The 25781-nt window shown below is 38.4% G+C and overlaps 1 protein-coding gene across 10 annotated transcripts in view; it reads left to right on the forward strand.

The window, feature by feature from the left end:
- LOC136424382 (regulating synaptic membrane exocytosis protein 2-like) overlaps positions 1-25781 on the forward strand; it is a 170350-nt gene that overhangs the window by 80983 nt on the left and 63586 nt on the right. For 8 of the 10 annotated variants that reach the window (XM_066412951.1, XM_066412952.1, XM_066412953.1 and 5 more), the window contains 7 exons: positions 6642-6874; positions 9145-9364; positions 10787-10916; positions 11348-11394; positions 11846-11955; positions 12632-12762; positions 13484-13649. In XM_066412951.1, the coding sequence (XP_066269048.1) occupies positions 6642-6874; positions 9145-9364; positions 10787-10916; positions 11348-11394; positions 11846-11955; positions 12632-12762; positions 13484-13649 (1037 nt within the window). Of the gene's footprint in view, positions 1-6492; positions 6570-6641; positions 6875-9144; positions 9365-10786; positions 10917-11347; positions 11395-11845; positions 11956-12631; positions 12763-13483; positions 13650-25781 lie in introns of all 10 variants that reach the window. The other 2 variants (XM_066412957.1, XM_066412958.1) reach the window with 1 other exon arrangement.

Below are 25781 nucleotides of genomic sequence, written 5' to 3' on the forward strand. Positions count from 1 at the left end.
ACGACCATTTCCAATATCACCAAGTATGGCTGCACCAATTAATTTGCTTGGTTCTGGGACATTTTAAGGTAAAAATACAGCAGGTGGACATCATAAAAGCAGAGGGCAGGGAGGAAAACTTCATTATGACTGTATTCACTCCATAAAACTGAGTGCACTATTGACTAAGACATATACCCAGTCCTCAGCTTTTGTTGTTATTACGTTTTACCAGTTAAGCATGTCATTTTTGAAAAGCAGAGAACCAACTGCAGATTAAATTGTTGTGGCCTAAACAATCTGGTAATTATGCAATTTACGACATTGAGTCATTTTACAGCTTCTTTTTACGGTTCACAGTATGGTCGCAAACTTTTGTGGGGAATGGACGAAAATTAATGCTGGCGTGGATGTCATCCATACAGTTTAGTCAGTGTGGCCTTAAGCATATTTTTTCCAAATGTGAAAATCTGGTAAGCGTGCCCTTAAGTGTCACACCATACCTTAGCACCCTTCATAATGTACTGTACCAGTCCGGCTTGATCGATTTTGTAAGTCTACCCTCTTACAACCTTAATATTTTACACAGCGTCTTGTCGAGGTTCAGAACAGGTCCAAGGATATATTGCAAGTGTTACACATAATCAGTGTAGTGACTGATGTTCTAGCATTACTCCCGATGTTCTATTAGGAAAGATTGGGTTGGGAGAAGGCTGGCTTACATTCTTCAATCAATATCTTGTATCCAGTGTACAGCCTCCAAGGTTTTTTTGATAGATTGTTGTGGAATAATCGTACAGAGGGGTGAACTTGTGCCAGTATGCTGTTGTTAATCAGTTTCTAGTCTGTTCTGATATCCTTCAGGCAAGATTGGGGTTGGAGAAGGTGCGGTTATAACGGATGATACTCATGAAGAATGACCTCAAGTGTAAGCCCAGCTCGAGGTCTTGGTATATCTTGAAGCGTCACGTTGTTGTACTTGATCTTGTGTGTGAGTTTGATCAATCTTGTCGCTGTAGTCCTAGAGCAGTTATGATGTCCATTTGTGGACAGTATATAAAGGGGCTTCTGTGTATTATAAGGGCTTAAATCACTGTTCAAGTAATCTGTTGAAGAATGTCCAGGCATATGATAATGCACGAAGGTGATCTTAAAAATGAAGCTACATTGTTGGTAACAACGTTATGTAGAAGCATAACTTTTCTGGACACAAAGCCAGTTGTAGTTGCTGTATTTTAGTTGACTGTAATGGATTGACAGTTTGCTAGTCAGACCTTTATTCCTTTTAAAGTTAAAACTTTGATTTACGCTAATGCATTGCGGAGATCTTGTAAAGGAGAGCTAGTGGCTAAGCTTGGTGTGGATCTTTAGATGTGCAATTTTTGGATGACAGTTATGTGGAATATGTATGTCCCTTTCATACCCTTCTCAGGATCGTGTCATTTGCTGATACAAACACGTTGAGAAGGCCTTGCCATTCAATGAAGCCTTGGATGTTGTTAAGACAGTGAAAGTTGGACATGCTGCAATGTGTACATCTTCAAAAGGAAAGCTGAACACAAGAGGTCCTTGTTGGGAAAGAGGCATCCATAAGATTTAGAGAGGACACACAAACTTGGATTTAAGGAAAGGCCTTGCCATTTGATGTAGCCTTGGATGTCATTAAGACAGTGAATGTTGGACTTACTGCAATGTGAACAAGATAAACGCAGAGAGGTCTTTGTTTGGAACAGAGGCATCTTTGAGATTACGAAAGGACTTGGATTTAAGAAAAGATGACCATTGCGTAAAGAAAGCCTTATGCCTTCATACACTGGAAAAACCGTCATTGAAAGAAGGACCCTCATGTTGTTGTGACTGAGGCATCTTTGAGATTTAGAAAGGACATACAAACTTGGATTTAAGGAAAGGAGACCGTTGCGAAAAGAAAGCCTTATGCCTTCGTACACTGGAGAAGCCGTCATCGAAAGGAGAACCCTCATGTTGCGACAAATCGAGTTGCTCCAGATATCCGAGAACATCGCCTGCTCGCTCTCCAACAACAATGTTGCTGCGGCTTCCAAGGTTGCCCAGCACGGCAATCCGGAGAGCCCGCACTCCCAATTCCGCGTCTGGGCGGGACGGTTCGGTCTCAACAACCGGACGCTGCAGATTTTAGAAGAAGAGGAATGTACCAACCCGGAGGTGATCGGGGCCCTGTCGGAACACGACATTCTGGACCTGAAACTGTCGATCGGACAGAGGGTGCGACTAAAAGCATTGCGGGACAGATGCACGCAGCTAGGGGATGCGGGGAAGGAGCTGCAGTATTTTTCGGACGGTGGGATGACATCGCCGTCGATGTCATCCTTGTCATCAATATCGTCAGCAGTTTCCACGGTCTCCTCAGGTTGCCATGGCGACGGTTGCCAAGGAGACTACTCAAGTAGGTGTAAGAGTCTCCACATTGAAAGGCAGTATATTATTTGTGTGGTATTGGGTGAAAAATAAAGCAAAATCAGTGATACAGGCAAAACTGATTTAGCCTTTCCATGGTGCTGAAGTCAAAGTGATTGTTAAGTTTTGCCATCAAACAATCAAGAGAACTACCCATTGATATATAACACTATGACATTAACTTCAGTTAAGTGTTTAAGTTTTTGTACATTTAGGCCACACCAATTTATTTCCTTGGTTCTATTTTAGGAAAAAATATAGCAAGCGGACATCATAAAAGCAGAGGGCAGGGAGGGAAACTTTATTATGACTGTATTCATGGGATAAAAGTGAGTGCACCAAGGTATAAACCTGGTCCACTAGCTAATTGTTTCAATATCATTTTTTCGAGTTAAGGTTATTCTTTAAAAAATCTGAGAACCAACAAATCAAATTGGTATGGTCTTAAAATCTAATACTACAAATACTCAAAACGTATGTTATAACTTTACTCTTTGCAAACACATTTGTCCCAAAGGTTTAATTTCTTTCTAACATCTATTCCTAAATCCACCCTATCCATCACAACCACACACATTAATTATAGAAGTAGATGCAGCATTTAAAAACCACTTGCCTCCGATTGTGGAGCCCCGGATTAGCGCTGATTGCCCCTGTGTATTACGGACGCAAACTGAATGCTGATTTTATAAATCAGGTCAGAAGTTAACCTACTATTGTGTGAATCAGGGGTGTCCAGGGTTTTACATCATGTAAAATAAAGTACTTGTATGCTGTAAAGCGTTTAATAGACAGACGTGAAAATTGGTGATACAAATACAAAGACAAATGAGATCTTTTATACAAATTTTAATCTTGTAGAAATTCAATATCTTAAGTACAGACATTCTCTTCTCCACAAGTTCCGAAGAGAACTTCATTTCTTGTCTACTCACAGACAATACAACACAAGTGTAGGATAGTCGCGACACCATTACGAACTGGTACATCTTATTGAAAAAAAAGATGTGTTCAGAAAAATGTGAGAAGCAGTGCCATTCCCTTAGGTTATTCCTGGGAGTCTTGCAAATTTTCACTCTGTTAACAGATTAAGGCTTTGAACAGGTGATATAAAATGTGTAACCCTAACCCTAATTTTTTCAGGACCATAGTCAGCAACACAACATTGTTTCCCTCGGCCTAAGTCTGAAATGTAGCCTTTGCATAATCTTGATAAAGACACATGAGATCTGCTCCTTTGGGTGGGCTTATATTGATTACCCAGCAGTCTGTAGCCGGTAGATAAAAACCGTCTTTGCAAATCCCACCATTTGGGTGGTCTCAGTGGGAATAACCTCTTCTAACCTTTTATTGTAAATGTTTCTCTGGCTCAAAATCTATAGCAGGAATACGTTGTGTGTTGCATGCATATTTATTTATCTATGCATCATGAAAATACCTTTGACATTATAATTAAACAAATCATTGCACAATATCTTCCTCAAACTGTCCATAACCAAATGAATGCAGCGTTTCATTTCTCTTTTCTCTGTAAATGTTTCTCTGGTTCAAAATCTATATCAGGAATACTTTGTATGTTGCATGCATATTGTTCTATGCATCATGAAAATTCCTTTAACATTCTTATTATAGAAATCATTGGTATCTTCCTTCAACTGTCCATAACCAATTTTCATTTCTCTTCTCTCTGTAAATGTTTCTCTGGTTCAAAATCTATATCAAGAATACTTTATGTGTTACATGCATATTTATCTATGCATCGTGAAAATTCCTGTAACATTCTAATTAAAGAAATCATTGTTACCTTCCTTCAACTGTCCATAACCAATCTTCATTTCTCTTCTCTCTGTAATTGTTTCTCTGGTTCAAAATCTAAAGTAGGAGAAATTTCTGAATACCATGAATATATTTCTATGCATCTTTAAAATTACTTTTTAACATTTTGACAAAACAAATCATTGTCATCCTTCTTCAACTGTCTATAACTATTTGAATGCAACTTTTCATTTTACTTATATCTGTAAATCTTTCTCTCCTTCGGACTTTGTAGCAGTAATATAATGAGAATCCCATGCATATCTTTTTATGCATGGTGAAAATTCCTTTCACATTTTAATGATCATCATTGGCCTTTGTCTATAACCCAAGAAATACAATGTTTCATTTCATTTTTCTTTGTAAATCTTTCCTTTGTAATATGTAGCAGAAATGCAATGAGAATTTCATGCATATTTTTCTATGCATTACAAAAATTCTGTCAACATTTTAACCAAACAAATACATCCAAATAAATGCCAGCTCTGTTTGCATGGACCAAAAACAATAAATCTGGGTCTAGAATACTTAAGTGAGACATGCATTCCCCGGTCCATGGGATTAGGAATGAAAAATGATTAGAAAATGACAAGCTGTCCTCCCAAACCATTAGTAGAGTAAAGGGGAGGATTGGGAATAGGGTGTTAACATTAGTTAGGACCTAAATACATAGGTGTGCAATGTACTGCAAAGGGTTAATGTGGAACACCTTTTGCATTAAAGATATGAATTTAAAATGCAAATATTACAGAATTTCAAGATAGGCCATCAATTAAGGTGTTTTAGTGAAATGCAATGATCGTTTAAAAGATAAAATGACCAAGAGATAACATAATCTGCATTCATGAAGGTGACAGGTTATATTCATAAAATGTGTTCATAAAAAATATGTTTGTCAAAAGTAGCTTACAAAAAGAACTTCAAAATCTAGTAGTATAGATAAATGACTGCCTATATGCTCACAGAAACACAACAACAAGAGAATCCTAAAAAAATATTATAACTAAAAATATCTCTAATTTGTGTGACAACAAATGATGGACAAATCAATCAAACTGTTACAAATGCAGTAGAAATGCATGACGGATTAATGTGTATTGATGTGCAAAAATGGTATATATATATTCATACATATTAATGCATTCCTTATGTACAGAAAAAGCTCAAGATATGTCTACAATGTCTTGCCTGAAGTGACAATGCTGCAAATTCCAGGACAAATTGTTATAGACTAAAAAGTGCTATAATATACAGAATCATTGCATAAATCTGTAACTATTGAAACAGATATTTTTGTTTACTTTAATTTGATATCTAAAACAATGCATTTGGAGATGCAAAAATTGTTTTGGGAATTATTTTTCCAAAGGTAACACATAGTAGATATTCTTTTTGAGCTCCGTACAGCTTGTATATTTACCGCTATGCTTCTGTTTCAGGATTCTTATAATACTGTGCATGCTAATTTCATATTTTGACGAACTTCTTTTTACCTTTAGTTTACAGAATACAGAAGTTGCCAGGCTGCAGTACAATGATTTTTGTAAAAGGTCACTTGTCACTGCATGGAATTGTCAACATGATATGTTTTTTATTGCAAATTCTTGCACCAATACCACATACTATGACAGTCTTATTTTGTGCGGTACTGCCAAAATTGCAACCTATTAATGGCCACACCAATTTAATTGCTGGTTTTCGGATTGAAGAAAAATATGCTGAACTGGAAAGACATGATGAAAGCAAACCCCAGGGACCAAGTTTATGCCTCGATGCACTCAGTTCTCTGGATTGAATACAATCAAATTCAAATGTTCCTCCCTGGCCTCTGCTTTTATGATGTCTGCTTGCTATATTTTCACCTTGAAATGTTCCAGAACCAAGTAAATGAATTGGTATGGCCTAACCTGCATTTTTTGGCCAACAGCACAATTAACAAGACAGCAAAGTTTGTGGTATTGATGCAGGATATATCCTTTGTTTTTCAACATAAAGTTTATTTCAGATATCCTGACTTTTACAGCGGGAGATTTTCCTTATTTTCTTGCATGTCAGGTTTGTATAATTCCAGAGCACTTTCTTCACTTTCGCCTGGGCACCATCTTCTTCTGAACACGTTTCCTGCACACTTTCTTTTCAAGACATTCTTTAAGACACTGCCATCTTAAAGGAGCAGAGCCTCTCTAGAATGCTGGCTTGACACCTTACAGCCATGTTTTGCAGCATTTTCCACCCACCATTCCTCTCTAACTTCTTACCTAGGTGATCTAGAATACTGGGAAGAGGGTTCCTTCAGACGAGACAACAACTCTCCTTCCCATGCGGATATCTACTCTATGGTAGGCTATTTTTCCCGTTCTTTCGCCTTCCGTGGAAATGAATTTACACCGTGCATGTTTTTTCCGTTCTAGGAGAGCATGATGGTTACTATGACCCGCGGGGGAAACATAGCGAGCTCTCTGCGGTCGAAATGTCAGAGCGCCAAAAGAAAATTATGCGATTCCGCCAGGGCACAAACGGTGGGAGCGGTGAATCCCGTTCTACAGAGGGTTCGACCGCATCCGAATTTCAAGTAAAGGATTCGGGGATAGATACAGCCTCTAGTACGAATGTAGACGACCCCGATCAGACAATATCGCAAAAGGTATAACACCTTGTTTCTTGCTTGTTTTGATGTATCTGTCTGAACCTCTTTGAAAATCCACCTTCGAACCAAACCTGTCTTCATTCTGTGGTACTTTATTCAAACAAGAGGCAGCAAGAGAAAAACACACTGCTTTTTAAAGCTTGAAATAGCTGAAGGCTTTGCTCATGAAAAAGTAGTATGTGATTCGAATTTGATATGAGGATATGAGGTACATGTATCCGTTGTGTACTCTATATTCCTTGGCCTTTACATTATTTGGTTTAAAAAAGTTGAAGCTGATATTTTAAGGATAGCATGTTATGATCATTTCTCGCAAGGCTTGGCTTGAAAGAGCAGTTCTTGAAACAGGCAGTTGTCAATGGGTTAGGTGAAAAACGCTGTCACCATGGACCTGATGACAAGAAATTTAGAAAGCCCTGTATCCAATTTTCTGAAAATTGACAACAACCATATGTCTAATTTTGAAACCTTTTTGAGCATCATTACTTATGAATTCAGGTAAAATATAAAAGTATTGACTTCAGCTTTAAAGGACTGGACTGACAGAAAACCTTAGTTCAGGGGATTTAGTGAATAATGCCGACATGAAGCAATCTTTTGTTGGCATTCATGGTTTTGTCGATAAAAATTGGTTTAAAAGATGCAAACGCCAATACTTCTTGGCTGAGTGGCCAATAATGTGGTCGTTTTTCATGGCCCATTCTTGTGTGTGTTTCTAACTGTTGAAGTGCTGAAACTGCTGTCCTTGTATTCTCAGTGTTTCTTTTAAATTTCTGTTTGAGTCTACGGCTTTTCTTTTCTTGACTGTTTTGTTTCTTGATTGTTTTGTTCTGTTTCTTGATATACCCTTTTAGTACCTTTTTTCCGAAGTGTTTGAACTGTGTGGTATTTTCAACTTGATTGTTTTGACATATCGTGTCTGTCATACGAAGTGTCTGATGTTATTTGTGTGCTTCTATCTATTGTTTGAATCAGGATCATGTACAAAACTCTGAAGACGCACAGCACATTGTTAAGGTCTCCTACCACTAGGCAGTGATTGTTGAGCAACCACACTCAAATTGGATTTGTATTAACCTTCATCTGATAATTGGAATATGATGGAAGATGTAAAAGTATGATTTCAAAGGCAACACAACACTAAAAAAATGAAGAAAAAATTGTTCCTTTACCTGGGAAATCCGTTGAGTGACCTGTTTAATGTTTGGTTGCATGGCGGTCACAGCCTGTAGTGAAAGGGGGCTGTTAGTAGCTGGAGAAGTATCATGTCCTGTGATCACGAGAAAGTGTTTGACATTAATCAACACTGCAATTGATTCCTGTTAAATATTTGTACCAGAATCCTATCTGGTTGACCTTAGTACTAAAAATATAATGCATGGTCGAGAAGTATAAATCTTTGTTATGGTGCTATACATCATAGTTCAGGAAGTGCATGTTTTACGCTTTGCACCATGTGCAAAGTTTTTGCTAAAATACAAGAATTTGGATGTAGGACAGGCAAAAACTTAGAGTCAAAATGACTGATTTTAATTGAAGTAGAAACGTTTGAATTTCAAAATCATAGAACTAAGAAAAAGTATGTAATGTAACCTTTTCATTGTAATTAGATGATACTTACTTGTTTTTTGCTGTAACACTTCCTGTATAACAAACTTCTTTATTGACAACCAGATATTTACAACAAACCGACATTTCGGTGACTGTCTGTCCCCTTCCTCAGGGCACTCATGACTGCCCCTCCTTTGCACTGCAGCTAGGTGTCGGGCTACAATGTTAAGAATGCGTTCCCAAACGTAAAGTATTGTTACTATATTGACACCCAGGTGCAGTGTGAAGTAGAACCAGCCATTATCCACCCTGATGAAGGTGACAGACGGTCACTAAAACGTTGGTCTATCATAAATATCTGGCTGTGAATGAAGAACCTTGTTATTCAGTCAAAGTATTCAGGGGCGGAGCGCCCTCATGCCCTGACCATGCCCCCTTACCCTCAGGATCAGATTTTCTGACAAGCATAAAATTCTGATTAACCAGGGATGCTACTTGGTCACATGTGGCCACAGTCTTCAACTGTGACCTGTCTGACAGTAATTGTGCACCTCAGAAAGCCTTAGAATGCCCCATTTTAACTTAAAACTCCACACTGTGGAAGGTCCACAGCATCTCCCTGCTTGGTCGCTCCGCCACCTTACAATGCTCCCCCTTGTAATTTTATTCTAGAAAAACACGACTCACATTCCCTGTTTTTGTACCCCCCCCTCCAGCATCCAGTGTCATGGACGCCGTCCATAGAAACCAATCGACTCATCGGTCACATGATCCTCAACAAGCGTCAGAGGAACGGAACCAACCAGAAAGATTCCGGCTCCATCTTGGGTTTGAAGGTCGTGGGAGGAAAGATGACGGAATTTGGAAAACTTGGGGCTTTCATTACCAAGGTCAAGAAGGGCAGTATAGCAGACACTGTAGGACATTTACGAGCAGGTAGGACACCCCTGTTTGTCTAAATGGTTTAGTCTACTTTTCCATACATGTATATAGTCTTGACCATTTTCTTTGGGAGAAGACTATTACTACTCTAGGTTATATACATGACCTTGCTGTTTTTTGTGGTAAAGTTTGTTTTAAAACATACTGGACGATATGTTTGGATCTTGAGTCATCTATGCATGTGCATGTACATGTCTATCTGGGTGTCCTTCAAGAATTGTAGACTTGAGGCTTTCCAATTCCTAAGTTTTTTACTGTACCTTTCTTCAATTGTTATTTTTCAGCAGAGTTTCATACACGCACATGAGTTTGTCTGGTGAACAGTGATCGATGGTTACAAGTTGTGAGGAAACTGTTGATTTTGATTTCTTTCTTAACAAGAACTAACAATTTTATTCCTAACAAAAGTGGCTGCAGCTTGGTGTACATTTAACTTGTGTCCTGTTTAACAGATGCTAAACAAGGATGGCAAAGTTATAAACTAACTCTGTTGAGTAGTGATCGTTTGGTGATACTACCGGTATTTACAGAGAAAAGCAAACGAAAGGAACAAAGTGTGAAAATACTGAAGTTGCTTAAAGTTAGAATTGCAGAAATGTTCTGAATGAGCCTTTGGAACTTGATCAAGCAAGATCACATTTCACACTTGCATGGCTTGCATTAACTCCCTGGTGTGGCAAAATTAATGATTGTTGAGTTTGTGTTGAAATTGATTATGTCATTCAGAACATAAGCTTGATAGTACAATGTATATCCTTGTACATCTTTTATAAAATCATTGGTCAGTATACGATACCCATAGATCATATGATATGCCTAGAAACCACAGCAGAAAACATTACATGTTTTAATGGCAAAATCACTTCTTGTGTATCTAACCAGCAACAGGTTGAAGATAAGAAAGAAGATTTATAAATAAGTCATACCCACAGACCAAGACTTCTCTTTTGAATTCTGAAGAAACTGTAGCAAGACAGTTGAACACTTCTTGTGTTGGAACAAAGTTTTAGTTCTGTAATGTTAACTTTCATAAGTCTTTTGGTATCGTAAGACTGCACATTGAAGAGATGATGTTATCAAGGTCTTCTCAAGAATGCCTTGAACCCTTGGATACCTGAAGTGTGCATACATCTGGGATTACTGATGCTGCATTTGATTTAGAAGATTTGTTTAACCTTTAGCATGCTGAAGAAGTTGTTTGACTACCAATACTCTATTGTTTTTTGGTTAGGCAGCAGGGAGAAGGTCCAAATTACCATCTAAACTATCAAAGAAAACATGTGGGGCTCTTAGTGTTCCCTGGCAGAATTACAAGAGATGACGCCACGATCAATATGTTAACTACCAACACAGATGAACTTTCATGTTTATGACTTCTCTTTTGTTGACTGCTCAAAATATGTCTTCCTTCTGCAGGTGACGAAGTTTTAAGTTGGAATGGCAGTTCGTTACAGGGCGCGACTTTTGAGGAAGTGTACTTCATCATTTCTGAAAGCAAACCCGAGCCACAAGTGGAGCTAGTAGTATCCAGGCCCATGCCTATGGGGTAAGCAACATTTCATATTAAGGAGACCCTCTATTGTGTATTGAAGGTTTGGCAAAGGCAGTTGACTGGACGGAACAAAGAAATAATGGATAGAGACAAGTTTGGTATGAACTTTTGGGGGTGAAATGAATAGTTACTTGATACGACTTTACGACTTGATACAGCACACATTTTGACAATATTTCTGATGATAAAGGTTATACATGTAAGTAAATGATGGAACAAATAAGTTTATTTGTGGTAAGGCTTCACCAATTTGTATTTTTGGGTTGTTTTCTCTGTTTGAAGGAATACCTGACTATTTGGAAATGGCCGGGGTATAACTGTCTGTGTCTATTAAAGTTTGTGATGACTTATTTTGAAAAAAGGAAGAAATATAAGAATGTAACGAAAATCTTGCAGAGAGATTCAAAGTATTTCTACTCTTACAGGGAACTGGGTCCAGGAATTCCAGAAAAAACAGGGAAATTTGAATCAAGTAAGTAGATATTTTTTTCCATTTTGTTCATGTGCAGTTAGAAAAATGGGCTGGTAGTCCCAACAGGAATTGGTAGGTGGTGCTTCTAAAACACCTTTGTTCTTTATCAGTACTGCAGACTGCACAAGACTTGTTCAAAGCTAAAGACTGCTTGCTTGTGCACTTAGTCTACAATGATAATAACTAATGCTTAACAGAGACCTTTGAAGTATAGCCTTTTTTGTTGACATTGCTATCATTACGGTAAAACAGGAAAATACAATTTTCGAGAATCAAAGAACGCTTCCACTTGTTTCTATATCTGATTTAACAAAATATTTTTTTCTCACATTAGAACTTATATCAGACATTGGTCAACATGCACCATTCACAACATTGGGTCTATGTATTAAAATTCCTTGTTTTTTTTTTTAGAAAAAGATTTAAATTTTTTTTTTTAAATTTTCAACAGGTTCTAGTGAATCTCAAAAATTACCAGATGATGAAACAAAGAAGAAGAGACCTTCAGTGATGATCACTTCCCCTGGCAGTCCTGGCTCAAGACATCATCCTAAACTTCAGGTAAACACCCCTTTTTTCTTAATCTGGTATCATCCACATGTACATTTATGCTGCCAGACTGTACCACTGCATTGGAAATGGGGAAGGAGATGTGCTTAAAAAGAGTATGAGGACAAATCTGCAATTCAGAACCTTCTGCTAGGTGTCTCTTCTGTACCATAGATTGAAGGTGGAGACACTTTTAGTGTTAGATTGCATTTGGCTGCAGTTCTACTCTCCCTGCAAGGTGTCTCTTCTGAAGCATTGCTACAGTGTTCCATTCTATTAATGCATGAAAGCCACAACCTGAAAAGGGACTGATTGGAAGAAAAGGTGTCTGCTAGACAGTTTTCTAATTCACAACAAGAAATATTTGTTGAAAATAAATTTAACAGATAAACAAGTAGTTGAAATTTATGCCTATGTCAAATAAATTGCCACTGGCAGATACGTTTATTTGGGTCTGTTCCAGAAAGAATACATGCCTTAGAAGTCATTAACCACATGGAAAAGGATTAAGCATCATTTCAACACAAGAACTGAGGCTCACCAAATGATTACCTTTCTTTTACATGATGCCATCCAGTGCTTTAACTAGATTAAACTTGTTCTTGGTCTGTATTTCAGATAATGTACGAACATGAAGATTGTGCTAACTTAGTTGTTTGACATTGTTGTGGTTATCATTTCTTTCCAGTTGAAACTTTCGTATGACCAAAGAGGGCTACAACTTTCTGTCACCGTACTCACAGTGGTAGATCTTCCATATAAGGAGAACGGGAGGGCAAGGAACCCGTACTTCAAGCTGCATCTATTGCCTGATAGAAGGTGAGTTTGTGTACTGTAGATTAGTGCTGCGTACCTAAACTCTGGACCTAAACTGGATTTGCATAAATGTTCAGGTTCAAGTCCAAAAAAACCTAAATCCAAGATCCAGGATCCAAGAACGGACTTGCAGAAAACTATCTGTCGCTTATATCCTCCTTTTTTTTCTAAACCATATTGAAAAAGACGAAAACATTGCTGTTTTTGTGGGTTATGACTGAGCTTTTGTGTTTACTACTGACTGTATATAATTTTGCATGTATACATGTATTTTTCAAATTCTATGTCAATTTTATTTCAACATGGGATTTTACAAATGCCATAGGTTCAGGTCCAGACTTGTAAGTCCAGACCTGAACCTGAAACTCTGGACTTGAATCTGGACAAGAACCTGAACATGAGTTCGGGTATGCAGCACTACTGTAGATTTATCTAAGTCTGTGGGGGCTTGCAATTGATTCCACTCCTGATTCGGTAGTACAGTAGTAGGTGAAAGAAGGTTTGTGTTACTCTGACACATCGTATTACCTGGATGTCTAACCTTCATCAACATAAAACTATAGTGTGTTTAAACTGTTTGGCCTTAATGTTTGTATTTGTGTACATGCTAACAAGGAGTAATGTCGGTAGAATGGCATGGTGAGCAAGTGGGGTGGGGACTCCAAAGGTTAGATTGTTGTTTGTTACGAATAAATGGTCTAAAATCATAATCATTCTTTTTCAGTGAGAAAAGTAAAAGAAGATCAAAAATAATGCAGAAGACAAACGAGCCGACATGGAACCAGACCTTCCACTACTTAGATGTGAAGAGTTCAGAGTTCACAGGTCGTGCCCTGGAGGTCACCATCTGGGACTACAGCAAGGCTGGTGACCACGAGTTCCTGGGCATGGTAGGTGGAATTTTCAATTTTTTAAAGGGTGCAAAGGGTGTTGTGTTGGTGTAATAGTTAGAGTGTTTCGCCCCGAAGCAAGGGGTACCTGACTTCAGTTGGGAACTCAAGGTAAAAGGCAGTGGAAGGAGAGGGTTGGGCTCTGCCTTCCAATACCGTGTCTAGACACAGTGGATAACAACCCACTGCCCCAATGGCCTCAAAAAGGATATGGGACTACCTTTACCTTTTTCAAGTCTGTTTGGAAGATTGTTACTGAACCATATCGATTTGTTAGCCCGGAATCCATCTTATCCTAGTTTCAGTTAACTCCACTTTCCTCTATGAATAATTGGGCACTTGTCCTCTTTTAGTTGATTGACACGATTTTGAAGATTTATCTGAAATATGAGCTAAATCTCTGATTGGCTTTGACTTTCATACTCCTTAGCAGTGTAATTGGGTTTGAAAGCATTGCAGAGTTCCATACAAAAAAACCAAAAAAACACTTCACATGCAAATGACCACTGCCTCTGACAAATTGCAATACCAGTACGATTAAAACGATGTAAGGGCCGAGTGCTTAAATGGGTATGGGTGCCAGACCATTCCATATGGGGGAAAGCAATCAGGGGAAGACTGTATCACAAGTTAGCAATTTGTTTGAATAAGGAACAAAGTCTACTTTTAAGATGAATATTTTAAGGGGGGAATGGGTTGAAGGGGTGGATTGTTGTGTTAGGCTTGTAGATAATGGTACAAGCTTGGCTGTATACCTGTACATGCCTGATGTGTTGATGTATTGTCCATTTTTTACCTCTGGGAAGGAGGTTTACCTCTGATGGGGGGCCAGTGCAATTTGGCCCCGGGTGAAATTCTCCATGGGTAGATGTGGTAAATATTGGTCCACTAGCCTGACTAAATCCCACCCCTAGTGGCACACCTGACTCACCAGCCCTGGAAGCTTGGCAGACATCCATAAAGTTTAAAGCCTTGGTAGTTAAAACATTTTACGTACTTTAAAGTGTCGTTTTCGTAAGAATCTCATTGCTGCAAGCAAAAAGGAATAGAAATATGATTTCAGGCAAGTGAAAAGTTGGTTTGGGCCAGTAGATTTTTATGTACTTACCCTATCGGGCAGTGAATTATTTCAAAACTCGTCCAACCTTGCTGTATGGAGGATGTGGTGAAAGTTTTAAAGAATGTTTTTAAGTGCCTTTTTAAAGGAATTCATTGCTACAGGCAAAAATGCATAGAAATACATCAGTTAGAGTTCTATCCAGTGAAAATCTGGTTAATGCCAATAGATCTTTTATGTTGCCAGTGAAATCTTAAGAACCTGTGAAAGTTGTTAGATGCTTGAAAGTGCTTTTTTCTAAAAACAATTTCTTTGCTTCAGGCAAATATGCATTACATGTTAGTTAGATTAGATAGTTTGGGCCAGTAGATTTTTTACGTACTTACCCTTTAGGGCCAGTGAATTTTTGTAAAACTTATTATCCAACCCTGCTGTATGGAGGATGTGGTGAAAGTTGTGCAGTTTGACTGACAGCCTGCGAGATTTTCCTGACAGTTGATAAATAGCTCTGTGAGAAGATACCCAGAAAGATGAGCTGCTGATACCACAGTAATACCACACTTGTCAACGGGAAGACGGATGGGGGTTGTGGGGAAGTTTGAAAGTATGATGAATTCGTAGTGATCTTTCCATCGATAGGAAATGGCTTCCGAAAATAGTTTCATCAGGTTGGTAGAACATAGGATATTTGGAGTTCCTTTGAACACAACCAGGTAATCTCAAGGAAATGGCTTGTTGCTGAAAAAGAGAAAGGTTTGTACTGATTCAATAAAATTGCATGTATATTACACATGCTGGATTTTCAAAGTATGTACTACTGTTAAAGCCTTCAAGTTTGTGGGGATTTAATTTTATAGTAGGGAGAAAATGGAGTGTAAGTGGTGATTTTTTTAGTTTGCTGTTTGTTCGTTTGTGCCTTTATTTACTATTGAAATTGCTCTATTCAGCCATCAGGGCTGCTTTTTACAGAGGTCAAGTTTGGACGAGTATCGAGGTGTTATTTTGTATATAGTATTAACAATTATACAAATGCTTGGTCAACAAAGATGACTCAAAATGATATCAATAATACACGAATAGATCAATAATAAATAAATAGTATTAACAATTAATAATTGTTTCCTGGTTTAGATGAAATCAGAATGTAGCAAACAAATACAAGGGATTGACACACATCAAATCACTAGACAGAAACAAATACATGTCTCTCTATGTTGCAATTCTGATAAGCTGTTTATAAACAAAACTCTATGTAATGTATGCAGAATTTGAGTAGATTTATCTGATGAATTGCATAGTTCAGGTCATTAGTCCCATATTTCTTTATGTTGCCAGTTCCTGCGTTATCTTAGTGCAGCAGCCTACTTATCAAGCCGTCTTCAAGCATTATGTATGGCTTTGTGAGGAACGTTTAAAGCAAAGCAGACAGAGAAATGCATCAAGGAAGCACAGCGGTGCCACAGTGTCTGAGTAGAGGAGCAGTGGATGGTGTGGGGCTGTGTTTTTGTTGTCAGCCTCAAAATTGGATAGACTTCTGGGATGCAAACTGGAAAAGAATATCATAAAAATGGAAATTCCATTTTTGGCCATGTTAAGATGAAACTGTGGTTCTTGTATGTTGTATCTTACGCGTTGGGCTGTGTTTTTGTTCTCAGGCTCAAAATTGGATAGACTTCTGGGATGCAAACTGGGAAAGAATATCATAAAAATGGAAATTCCATCCTTGGCCATGTTAAGATAAAGTTGTGATTCTTGCATATTGTATCTTAGAGTCTAAGATACAATATGCAAGAACCACAACTTTATCTTATCATGGCCAAGGATGGAATTTCCATTTTGAGGATATTCTTTCCCAGTTTGACATTGGGCTGTGTTTTCGTTCTCAGGCTCAAAATTGGATAAACTTCTGGGAAGCAAACTGGGAAAGGTTATCATCAAACTGGAAATTCCACTTTCGCCATGTTAAGATGAAACTGTGGTTCTTGAATACTGTACTGTATATTGAGGAATGAAAGCTGAAAATATCGTGCAGGGTTGATAAAGAGTTTCTTGGCATGAAGGAATGCTTCAAAAGATGTCTTGCTGTTATCTGATATGGGAATTTTATCATTCTATCAAGACAGCAATATTTGACTTTGAAGTATCATTTATTTCAAGAATTGATGCAAAGGAAATTGATGTACATTGCATTTGGTGCTAGTATAACCTGATACTGCTGAAATTTTGATAGATGAATTTTATCACTCTAACAAAACAGCAATTTTTGACTTTGAAGTATCATTAATTGCAAGAATTGATGCAAAGGAGATTGATCTACATGACATTTGATGCTAGTATGACCTGATACTGCTGAAAGTTTGATGGATGAATTTTGTCATTCGGTCAAAACAGCATTTTTGTTAGACAAGGTAACAGTTACTCAAGCAGCAGGATAAATTTTGGAAACTGTCAGACATTTCAGAGAGCATCTGTTGTCTTTCTTCATTGACAAAGAGGACGGATGAAACATACTAAGCTTTAAAATCCTTGAACCAGCCAAAACTGACAAAATACAGCAGATGCCATCTGAAATGTCTGACTACTACCAAAATTTATCCAGTTGCTTGAGTAGTTGTTACCTCGCAAATCTTATGTCTGGATGTACCTGGATGTCAACCTTTAATGACGCAGTAATGTTAGACTATCTGACAGCATTCAGTTTAAGTACAGAAAAGGACAAAAATCTGCATGCCATTTGATCAAGGCTTTCACCAGCTTTAATTTTGTTTCTGTCCCACTCATTGTTTAGGAGCCCATGTTTTAAATTTTTCTCATTAGATATATCATTTTAAGGTCGCGAAAAATTCATCTGTTTCATGTCATGAAGTTCAAAATTTCATGATTTTATGGATCGATGAGGTGAAATTTCTGTCCATCCCAAGAAAGCAAATTTCCTTCCTTGAGACAGCCCTGCATTTGATGCTTGTAAATCATGACTTGATACTTCTTCAGTGTTTTGAAAAATCTAAAGACATGTCCAAGACAGGTCAGATGAGATGGATTGGCCTGCACTTTAGTCTGTTGGTCCTTTTGCTCCCCGCTTCATTTCAACCCAGAGGGTGTCAATAATTGATGCCCTTTCCCAAACCCATTTTACACCTGACTGAGAAGGTTCATTGCTCTTCCGGACAGTTGCCATGGCCACAGGACAGTTGCCATGGCGACGGTGACGCATGCCCAGCAGCCCGTTTCACTCAGGTATTACCGACTGGAAGCTTTAGATTGATGGGGAAGCAAGAGATGTTTTTTCTCAATGTCTCTCAGGTGGTGTTTTCTTAATCGCCATGGTGACCAGATGAAGCATGCTTTGCTGTCTGGTCTCTTCATCCTAGGGTCCCCGACGCCAACCGTGTCATAACAAATCACAGGTTGTTTTTGGAGATAGGGGAATCTCCTAACAGCAGTATAAGTGGCTCATAAACCTACATGTAGGTCTGTACAGTCTAGATTGTACAAATTCGCAAGAAAACAGTTAATCAAGCAACTATATAGATTTTTTAAATAAAATCTATCCAGTTGCTTGAGTAGCTGTTACCTTGGGTATCTTATTACCTGGATGTCTAACCTTCATCAACGATTTTAGAAATCATTTATGGAACACACTGTGATCAAAGAAATCTCTTTCTGCTCTTGGATAGGAGAAAATACCACAATTCATGTGCCACTGTGGCCCTTGTATCCAAACTTAGGTCTGTACAATTGTAGATTGTACCAATCATTTATGAAACACACTCCGATCTAAGCAAATTACAAATTCTCTGCACATGAGAACTTCTATATCTTCCATGAGAGCGATGGGTCTGCCATCTTAATGGCCTACTTTAAGGGACAAGATCCATATCGAATCAAGTCATAAAGCCATGGAAGAGATTTAGGGATATTGCTAGGGACGTGTACGCTCCATCGACCATATACATCGTCATTTCTTTCGTGTTGTTTTCATGGATCTTTGGAGGTCCATAAAGAAACTTGATGGCCTAAGGTGCTCTCTGTGGTCCGGAAAGTGTTACTGTTGTTATTGAACTGGTGCTGTGTTATCCAACTGGTCCAAATGTGACATCACTTCTTTCCTGTTGTTTTCATGGATCTTTGGAGGTCCATAAAGCAACTCGATGGCCTAAGGTGCTCTCCCCGGTGCTGAAAGTGTTACTGTTGTTATTAAACTGGTGCTGTGTTATCACACTGGTCCAAGTGTGACGTCATTTCTTTCCTGTTGTTTTCATGGATCTTTTGGAGGTCCGAAAGCAACTTGATGGCCTAAGGTGCTCTCCCCAGTGCTGAAAGTTTTACTGTTGTTATTCAACTGGTGCTGTGTTATCACACTGGTCCAAGTGTGACGTCATTTCTTTCATGTTGTTTTCATGAATCTTCGGAGGTCCATAAATCGACTTCATGGCCCATGATGCTTTCCATGGTGCTGAAAGTGTTGCTGTTGTTATTAAACTGTGTCCAAATGTGACGTTAAATCTTACCAACAGTTTGAGTTATTGCGAGGGAATCGAACAAAAACATGTGATAGAATATCAGAGAAGTTGAGTTGCATAATAAACATTTTGGTGCTGTGTGATCTTTGCAACACTAAATATAAAAGAAATTGCCTTGTAATGTCCATTCTTGAACCAATATCAGTCAAAAGAGACTATCATAACCAATATAGCAACCACAACCTGTAATTACATGTATAGTAACTTGTTGTTGTTCACCTTGTAGTGCAGCAAGGTTAGCAGGTTTCCTTGCTGTTTCTACTGTAGAGGATATATTCTTTTCGGAAGGGGTTGCTAGCCCTACCCTGTATATCCACTTGCCTTCTTTATTTATCCACCCCATGGGAGGATAATAACCCCATGGACGGATTATAACAGAAATTACTGGTATTGCATATTCCTATCTTTCCATGGGTGTCAACTTGGACATTCTGCATAAATGCATTTCTCTGAAAAAGTATAGGAGGAAGTTAATTTTTCAAGAATGAAAAATTTGGCAGAAACAATTTGATTCATTGGGACATGATAATTAAAAGAAAAAGGTTGGCGGGAAAGACGCCATTTTCCTGGATAACTCAGTAAGAATAATGGATCAGGTCCTACAGACCAAAGCAAAGATTCGTTTCCTAGAAAGACTGATGGATTGTTGCCTTGAAACTCTGCTCACGTTTTTGTTAAGGCCACAGATAATGGAAACCCTAATACTCAGTATTAACATGGAGGGTAAGGTCATGCAGCTTGTGGAAAGGTCAACGCTTTATCTTCCCACTGCTGGATTTGAATTCAAATTTCCATGTTCATTGATACTGGCTTCTGATTGGTTGGATTCCTTGTTACAGTTATGCAGACTGAAAGCTTCTGTTGATCTCCATCTTCAAGGGTAGATTTTGTTTCCAATTCTGAGTCATTGATTAGGTTTAGATCAAATGCTGTATCATCCTTTGTTGTAATTGGTGTGGTCTGCTGAAAAAAAAAGATCAATAAGTTGAAAGTTAAAAGGGTTGATTGTGAGCCACAAATTGTAACCTAAGGGTGTTCTAATAGTCAAGGATAATGATGTAGACTAGACGGGACTACTTTGTAGTCAGTCTGCGGATGTTCGTTTGTTCATTCAGACCCTTGCAGTGTCTAGCGGCAAATAGGGCAGCAAGTTTCTTTGATGTTTCAGTAGCAGGGTGTATTTTTACAGGGAGAGATTGCTAGCCCTTCCCTTTTAACATGCTCGAGGCACCTCCTCAAGCATGGGACCCGTTTAACAACTCTTCCAAAAGATGGGTGCAGCCCCAACCAAAATGTCCTGGCCCAGGATGGAACCAGGGCATCCCAGTTACCAACAAATTGGAACCAGAAATTCAAAGGCTGCTGCCATTTGAGTTATAGTGACATTCCTCAGTCTGAAGCTCAGGCAAGAGGGCTATATATGTTTCACCAAGCTTGCCAACAGGATTTTAGCGAAGGCAAGATAATCCCAGTTCAATTAAACCAAGAAAGGTCAGGAAAAATGTCTGCCAAAACCTGTATTCAGTAACATCTGGCAACTAAGTTTTCCAGCCTACAATGTTCTTTAGATTGAGGCTTTGTCAGAATCTTACCAGCCTTTATAGTACATGTATGTGAAAATAATATCTTGCTTACCTAGAAATCATAATCAAGGATGTGAGGCTTATTGCACCAGACTTATCAGAAAGATAAGGCACCTAAATTTCAATTTTAGTATTAAATTGATTCTTAATGCAGACTAATGCCCAAGGCCTTTGAACAGTGGAAATCTAACAAGTTATCTTTTATGGTCTGCTGGCAGCCTTGTATTTAATGCTGTCTTGTTTCTAGTTAGATTTATAGCAGATTTGAATCAGAAAAGATTCTATTCCTATTCACTCTGGTTGCAATGTTACCTCTGAGTCAGATATTTTATTCTTGGCATTCGATTCTGTGAATGTTAAATATCAAAGGACCACCTTTTAAGCCCATAGCTGTTGCCTTTCAATTTTTGATAGCTGTTGCCACTGACAGGCAGTGCTTTTCAAAGTTAATGTAAGAAAACAGGTTAGATATAGAGCCTTTTGGGCATACACAAGATCATACCGGAATATACTGTTAATTGTGAAATTTTCAAGGTGGTTTAATTTTTGCAGTTATTGGTGTAACCTCTTCACTGCGAACTTAAAGCGACAGCAAAAATGCTTCTTCTGTCTTCTGTTTGCCTACCGCCTTGTTTCAACCACACGTACAAGCTAAAAACCACAGCAAACTGTTTTCTCCTTTTCACAAAATCAAATCCCGTTAAATTCAAAGGCATTTACAGTACTATGTGATGTACTGTAGTGGGATAGGGGAGATTTGTGTATTGAGAAGAGAAAGATCATTCATTGCTTTTGTTCTGAACAATTCAAACTCATTGGAATTTAAAAGTAAACATTCTTTTCTCTGGGCTTTCCTGTTGTAGTGGAGATTCATGTATTGACAAGAAAAAGATGATTCATTCATAATTTTTCTTCTGAACAACTCATCAGAAGTTACAAGGATTTCCCTCTTCCATTGTGGGTTTCCTGTTATTTGTGCTGGAAAAGCAAGCTCCCCGTTCCTAATCTGACAGCTTCTCCCACTAATTTCCCTCTTCAGTGGGGTTTCCCGTCATTTGTTTTGTAAAAGCGAGCTTCCTGTTTCCTAAGCTGATAGGTTCTCTCTCTAATTGGCCCTTAGAACTAGCCTGAATCCTGTACAGACTGCTGACAGGATGTTAGAAGGCTCTTGTGTCTTTTGTGCCTGAGGGTCGAGGCTGCTAGGAAACAGCCATGGTGTTGTTCGTGTGAAAGGGTGGTTTGTTATTTCCGTGGTTGGATATAGAGAAAATTGACCACTCTCTCTTCCGTAATGTACACCCTTTCTGCGTCACTGACCGAGTTAATCAGGTACCGGTATAGTGAAGATATAGCCAACCTTTGGGGCAGGGCTTTAGATTTTTGTCGGTCTTATTCATTGCTGGTGGGGGGTGATATCCAGGATACCATCTATCGCATTCACTATGATTAATCGTAGAGCGTTGCAGAAATAAAGGCAAAATTTGAATTAACTGGAAGCACATTTTTTGGTTATTAAATCTTTCATTTGATTTTATGAAAATGTATTTTCATGTCATGAAGTTCAAATTTTTTGGGACGAACAGGCTGAAATTTTTGTCCGTTCCAAGAAGCAAATATTCTTGAGACAGCCCCGCATTGGGGCTCCTTATTTAGGTAATTTCACTTCCTAACATCAAGACACCTTCGGCAGGAAATGGGCAGAGCTTACTGTAATAGACTCGGACACCACTGTTGTTGCCAGAATTGACTGTTCAAGGGTAAAATGAAAGCTTTGCAATATCGTACTGATGTGGAGTCAAATCATTTCATAATGGGAAACTGACTCACGGGTGGAAAGCAATAAACTCAACATAACAGGAGCTTCTTGAAATGTTCTCAAATGTCTCCAAGTTCAGATACTTCAGATTTTGTGTATACTTTGAGTATCTTTAACAATCAGTCATGCACCCTAGGTCTTTGGTTTCCAAGAATTACAAAAGAAGAAGAAAGAGGCAATCTCATTATTTGGAGAAATTGCTTGTTTGAAATTGTCACACATGAATTAAGGAGTACAGGAAGCTGTCTTACCCCCAGGGATTTGACAGCCTTCTGTTTCAGTGGATTTGATTGAAAAGAAAGCTGTTTCAAACAATTTCTTGATGGTAGAAAGGTAGCGTTCATAAAATAATATTAAAAAGGAACAAAATGATACCATCTTATGTTACATGTATGTGAATTTTAGAAATTTCTGTAGCCTACTTTTTGACCTTGTTGACAAATATTTAGAAATTCATTTTTCATTTTTACTTTTCTCTCGTCATGTGATGCCATTAAAGCTTAACACAGTGCTGACTCTGTGGGAAAATAAATGAGTCGTCCCCAATTTGTACATTTTTTGTCCAAAGAATCAGATTGAGATTTAGGTATTCTTGCTTTGTTTATGCTTGAGGCAACCAGAGTGGCCCACCAGGCTTAGTTGGTAGCCAGTCTCATACATGTAGCATCCTTCTAGCTTCTGTTGACATTTTATCTTCTCTGCCAGCAAGGTGATTTGTGCTAGGTGCGCTGCCCTTTCTGATACTATTCCCGACAATGACTGTAATGACATTTCCCTTTTCCTGTACTGCTGTAACCTTTCACCAAAGATACAGCAACATCCCTGATAATCTAAGCTTGCATGACGTGACTGCATGATATCTTCATTGGGAAGAAATTTTCTCCTCTTGGACTAGCCAATCACAGCACAGCTCCAAGCATTCTGGAAGCTTCCTCTGCCTTCTGATTGGTCGGTTCGAATTCAAATTTTATGTAATAAGGTGTCAGTTAGACAGGAAGTGTGGCTGACGTGTTGTTGGCTCCGTGCCAAGAGCAAGGCATGAATTACATAGTAGAGGGTATGCATTAGTAATGTTATAGCAACCCCTCTAGACAATCACGACGTTCCCATCTCTTTACATCAGACTGAGTGTCGGCCTGCATAGGATAGGCCACATTTCTCAGTTCTCCTTCCGTGAGCTTCACCTGGCTAGTGTTGTTATTTACTCCTTCCAAAAATCACTCGTCTTCAAGCTGACTTAAGATAAGACCTGCTCCCTGTCTTGAAGATTTTGACACATTCATCTTGTGGGATAGTTTAAGTTGGAGGAGAGATGTTGCCGCCAATCACCTTCGTCACCAAGGAGTACATCCTTGCAGCCTTGAATTTTGTGGCTGGTGGAAAGGTAGGAAAAACATCTTGGGTCTCATCGTTTCTCAGACATAAACAGTTACAGTCTAATGCTCCCAGAAACTGTTCTGTGCTCTTTTTAGCTAGATTATTTTCCTTTCTAGGTGCATAAACATTTTGGTTTTTGTATGTGCAACCTGATACTAGTAAAAATTGTTTGTTCCCAAACTTTCATCGCTTTCACTTCACAAGAAGATCTTAATGACGTCTGATGCCAGTGATGGTTTCTAAGAAGATGACAGAAACATAGTGCTTTCAAAGGCAGGTACATTTTGTGATCACAGTGGAAAGGATTTATCGTAATCTTAAAGAAATAATATGATGTCTTGCATACAAATGTAAGATTGTGTCTTTTGAAATGAAGATGAAATATGAAAAATAAAAGTTGAATTTCACTGGTTGGTCGTCTTTACATTTTGTTGCTGTAGTTTAAATTCTGAATATGATCCCTTTGAACATGACTTTGCATACTACTGGCTTGGTTATATCCCTTTGAACATGACTTTGCATACCACTAGTAACTGAAATCCATCATATTCTCTGACACAAAACAGACTTCTTTGTTATCGGCCATGCCATAATGCTATGACCGTCAAATATGTTGTACATATACAGTTCTTTCATGTCTTTCTACCATTATCTCAAAAGTATCTGTCATTTATTTTTTGACCTAGTATTATGAACATGACTTTGTATCCCACTTGCTGGGTTTCTACTAAAATCATATGATATGTTAGGACACAAAACAGACTCTGTTGTTATAGGCCATGACATAATGCTATGACCATCAAATACGATGTTCATATCTGTCCTTTCTTTACTTTCTATCATTATCTCAAAAGATCTTTCTCCCAGTAGGTGATTACAGATGTAGACAAAAAGGCCAGTCGTGTCCAAGATAGATATTGCAAACATTTATTATTCATGTTAAGTATCATGTACCATATTCATGTGCTGTCCACAAATTAATAGCTGTTGGTCCATAATTACATCATGAAAATCTTGTGACCTACTATAACAGTTTGTACCATTGGTAGTCTGGGAGATTTCCAGAAGAGGTTAGAAAATGAGAAACGTAGCACACCCTCTTCATGATTAGTCCAGTATCATAGAATTATAGCTTGATGTCTCCTAATTATTTTTTTTGTCAGGTTTCTTTCCCTAGACTGCAGTGTGTTATTGATGTAGCTTGGCTGGGCAATAATACATTAATGTACACATCCTAGAATCCTACCATTAGAACGTATATCTCTAATTTGTTATGATAGCAATGCTTTAAATCTGCCGGCTGTAATCTCTGTTATGACGTACATTTCATTTCCCTGAAGACTTCAGGTTCTGTGAGCCTTTGCCCGGCTGCCCTTTCTCTACGTGTCTCACGATATTGTGCTTTAATCACTCGTGCAAGGTCATCCTGAAAGTCAATATCATCTTGCACCCATTATTTACGGCGATGCAATGGTGGAAGAAGTCAAATTGAAACCTAGTCATTGTTAGCCAGACGGCAATCACTAAGTGGCCGTTGATGAGCCACCAAATCAAATTTGTCTGACCCTTGATTCTATGATTGGAATACGACGCATGATGTTGTAGTGTGATTATAAGACAACAAAACATATATATATACAAAATGTAAAAAAGATTTGTTCCTTATCTGTGGAATTCATTGAGCAGTCTGTCAAATCTATGCTCACTTAGCAGTCACAGCCTGTAGTGACAAGTGGGTGTATAAGTCATAGAGATCTAACTCCTGGAAATATTTGA

This window comes from Branchiostoma lanceolatum, chromosome 18 (genome assembly GCF_035083965.1).
Source record: "Branchiostoma lanceolatum isolate klBraLanc5 chromosome 18, klBraLanc5.hap2, whole genome shotgun sequence".
NCBI classification, from domain to species: Eukaryota; Metazoa; Chordata; class Leptocardii; order Amphioxiformes; family Branchiostomatidae; genus Branchiostoma; species Branchiostoma lanceolatum.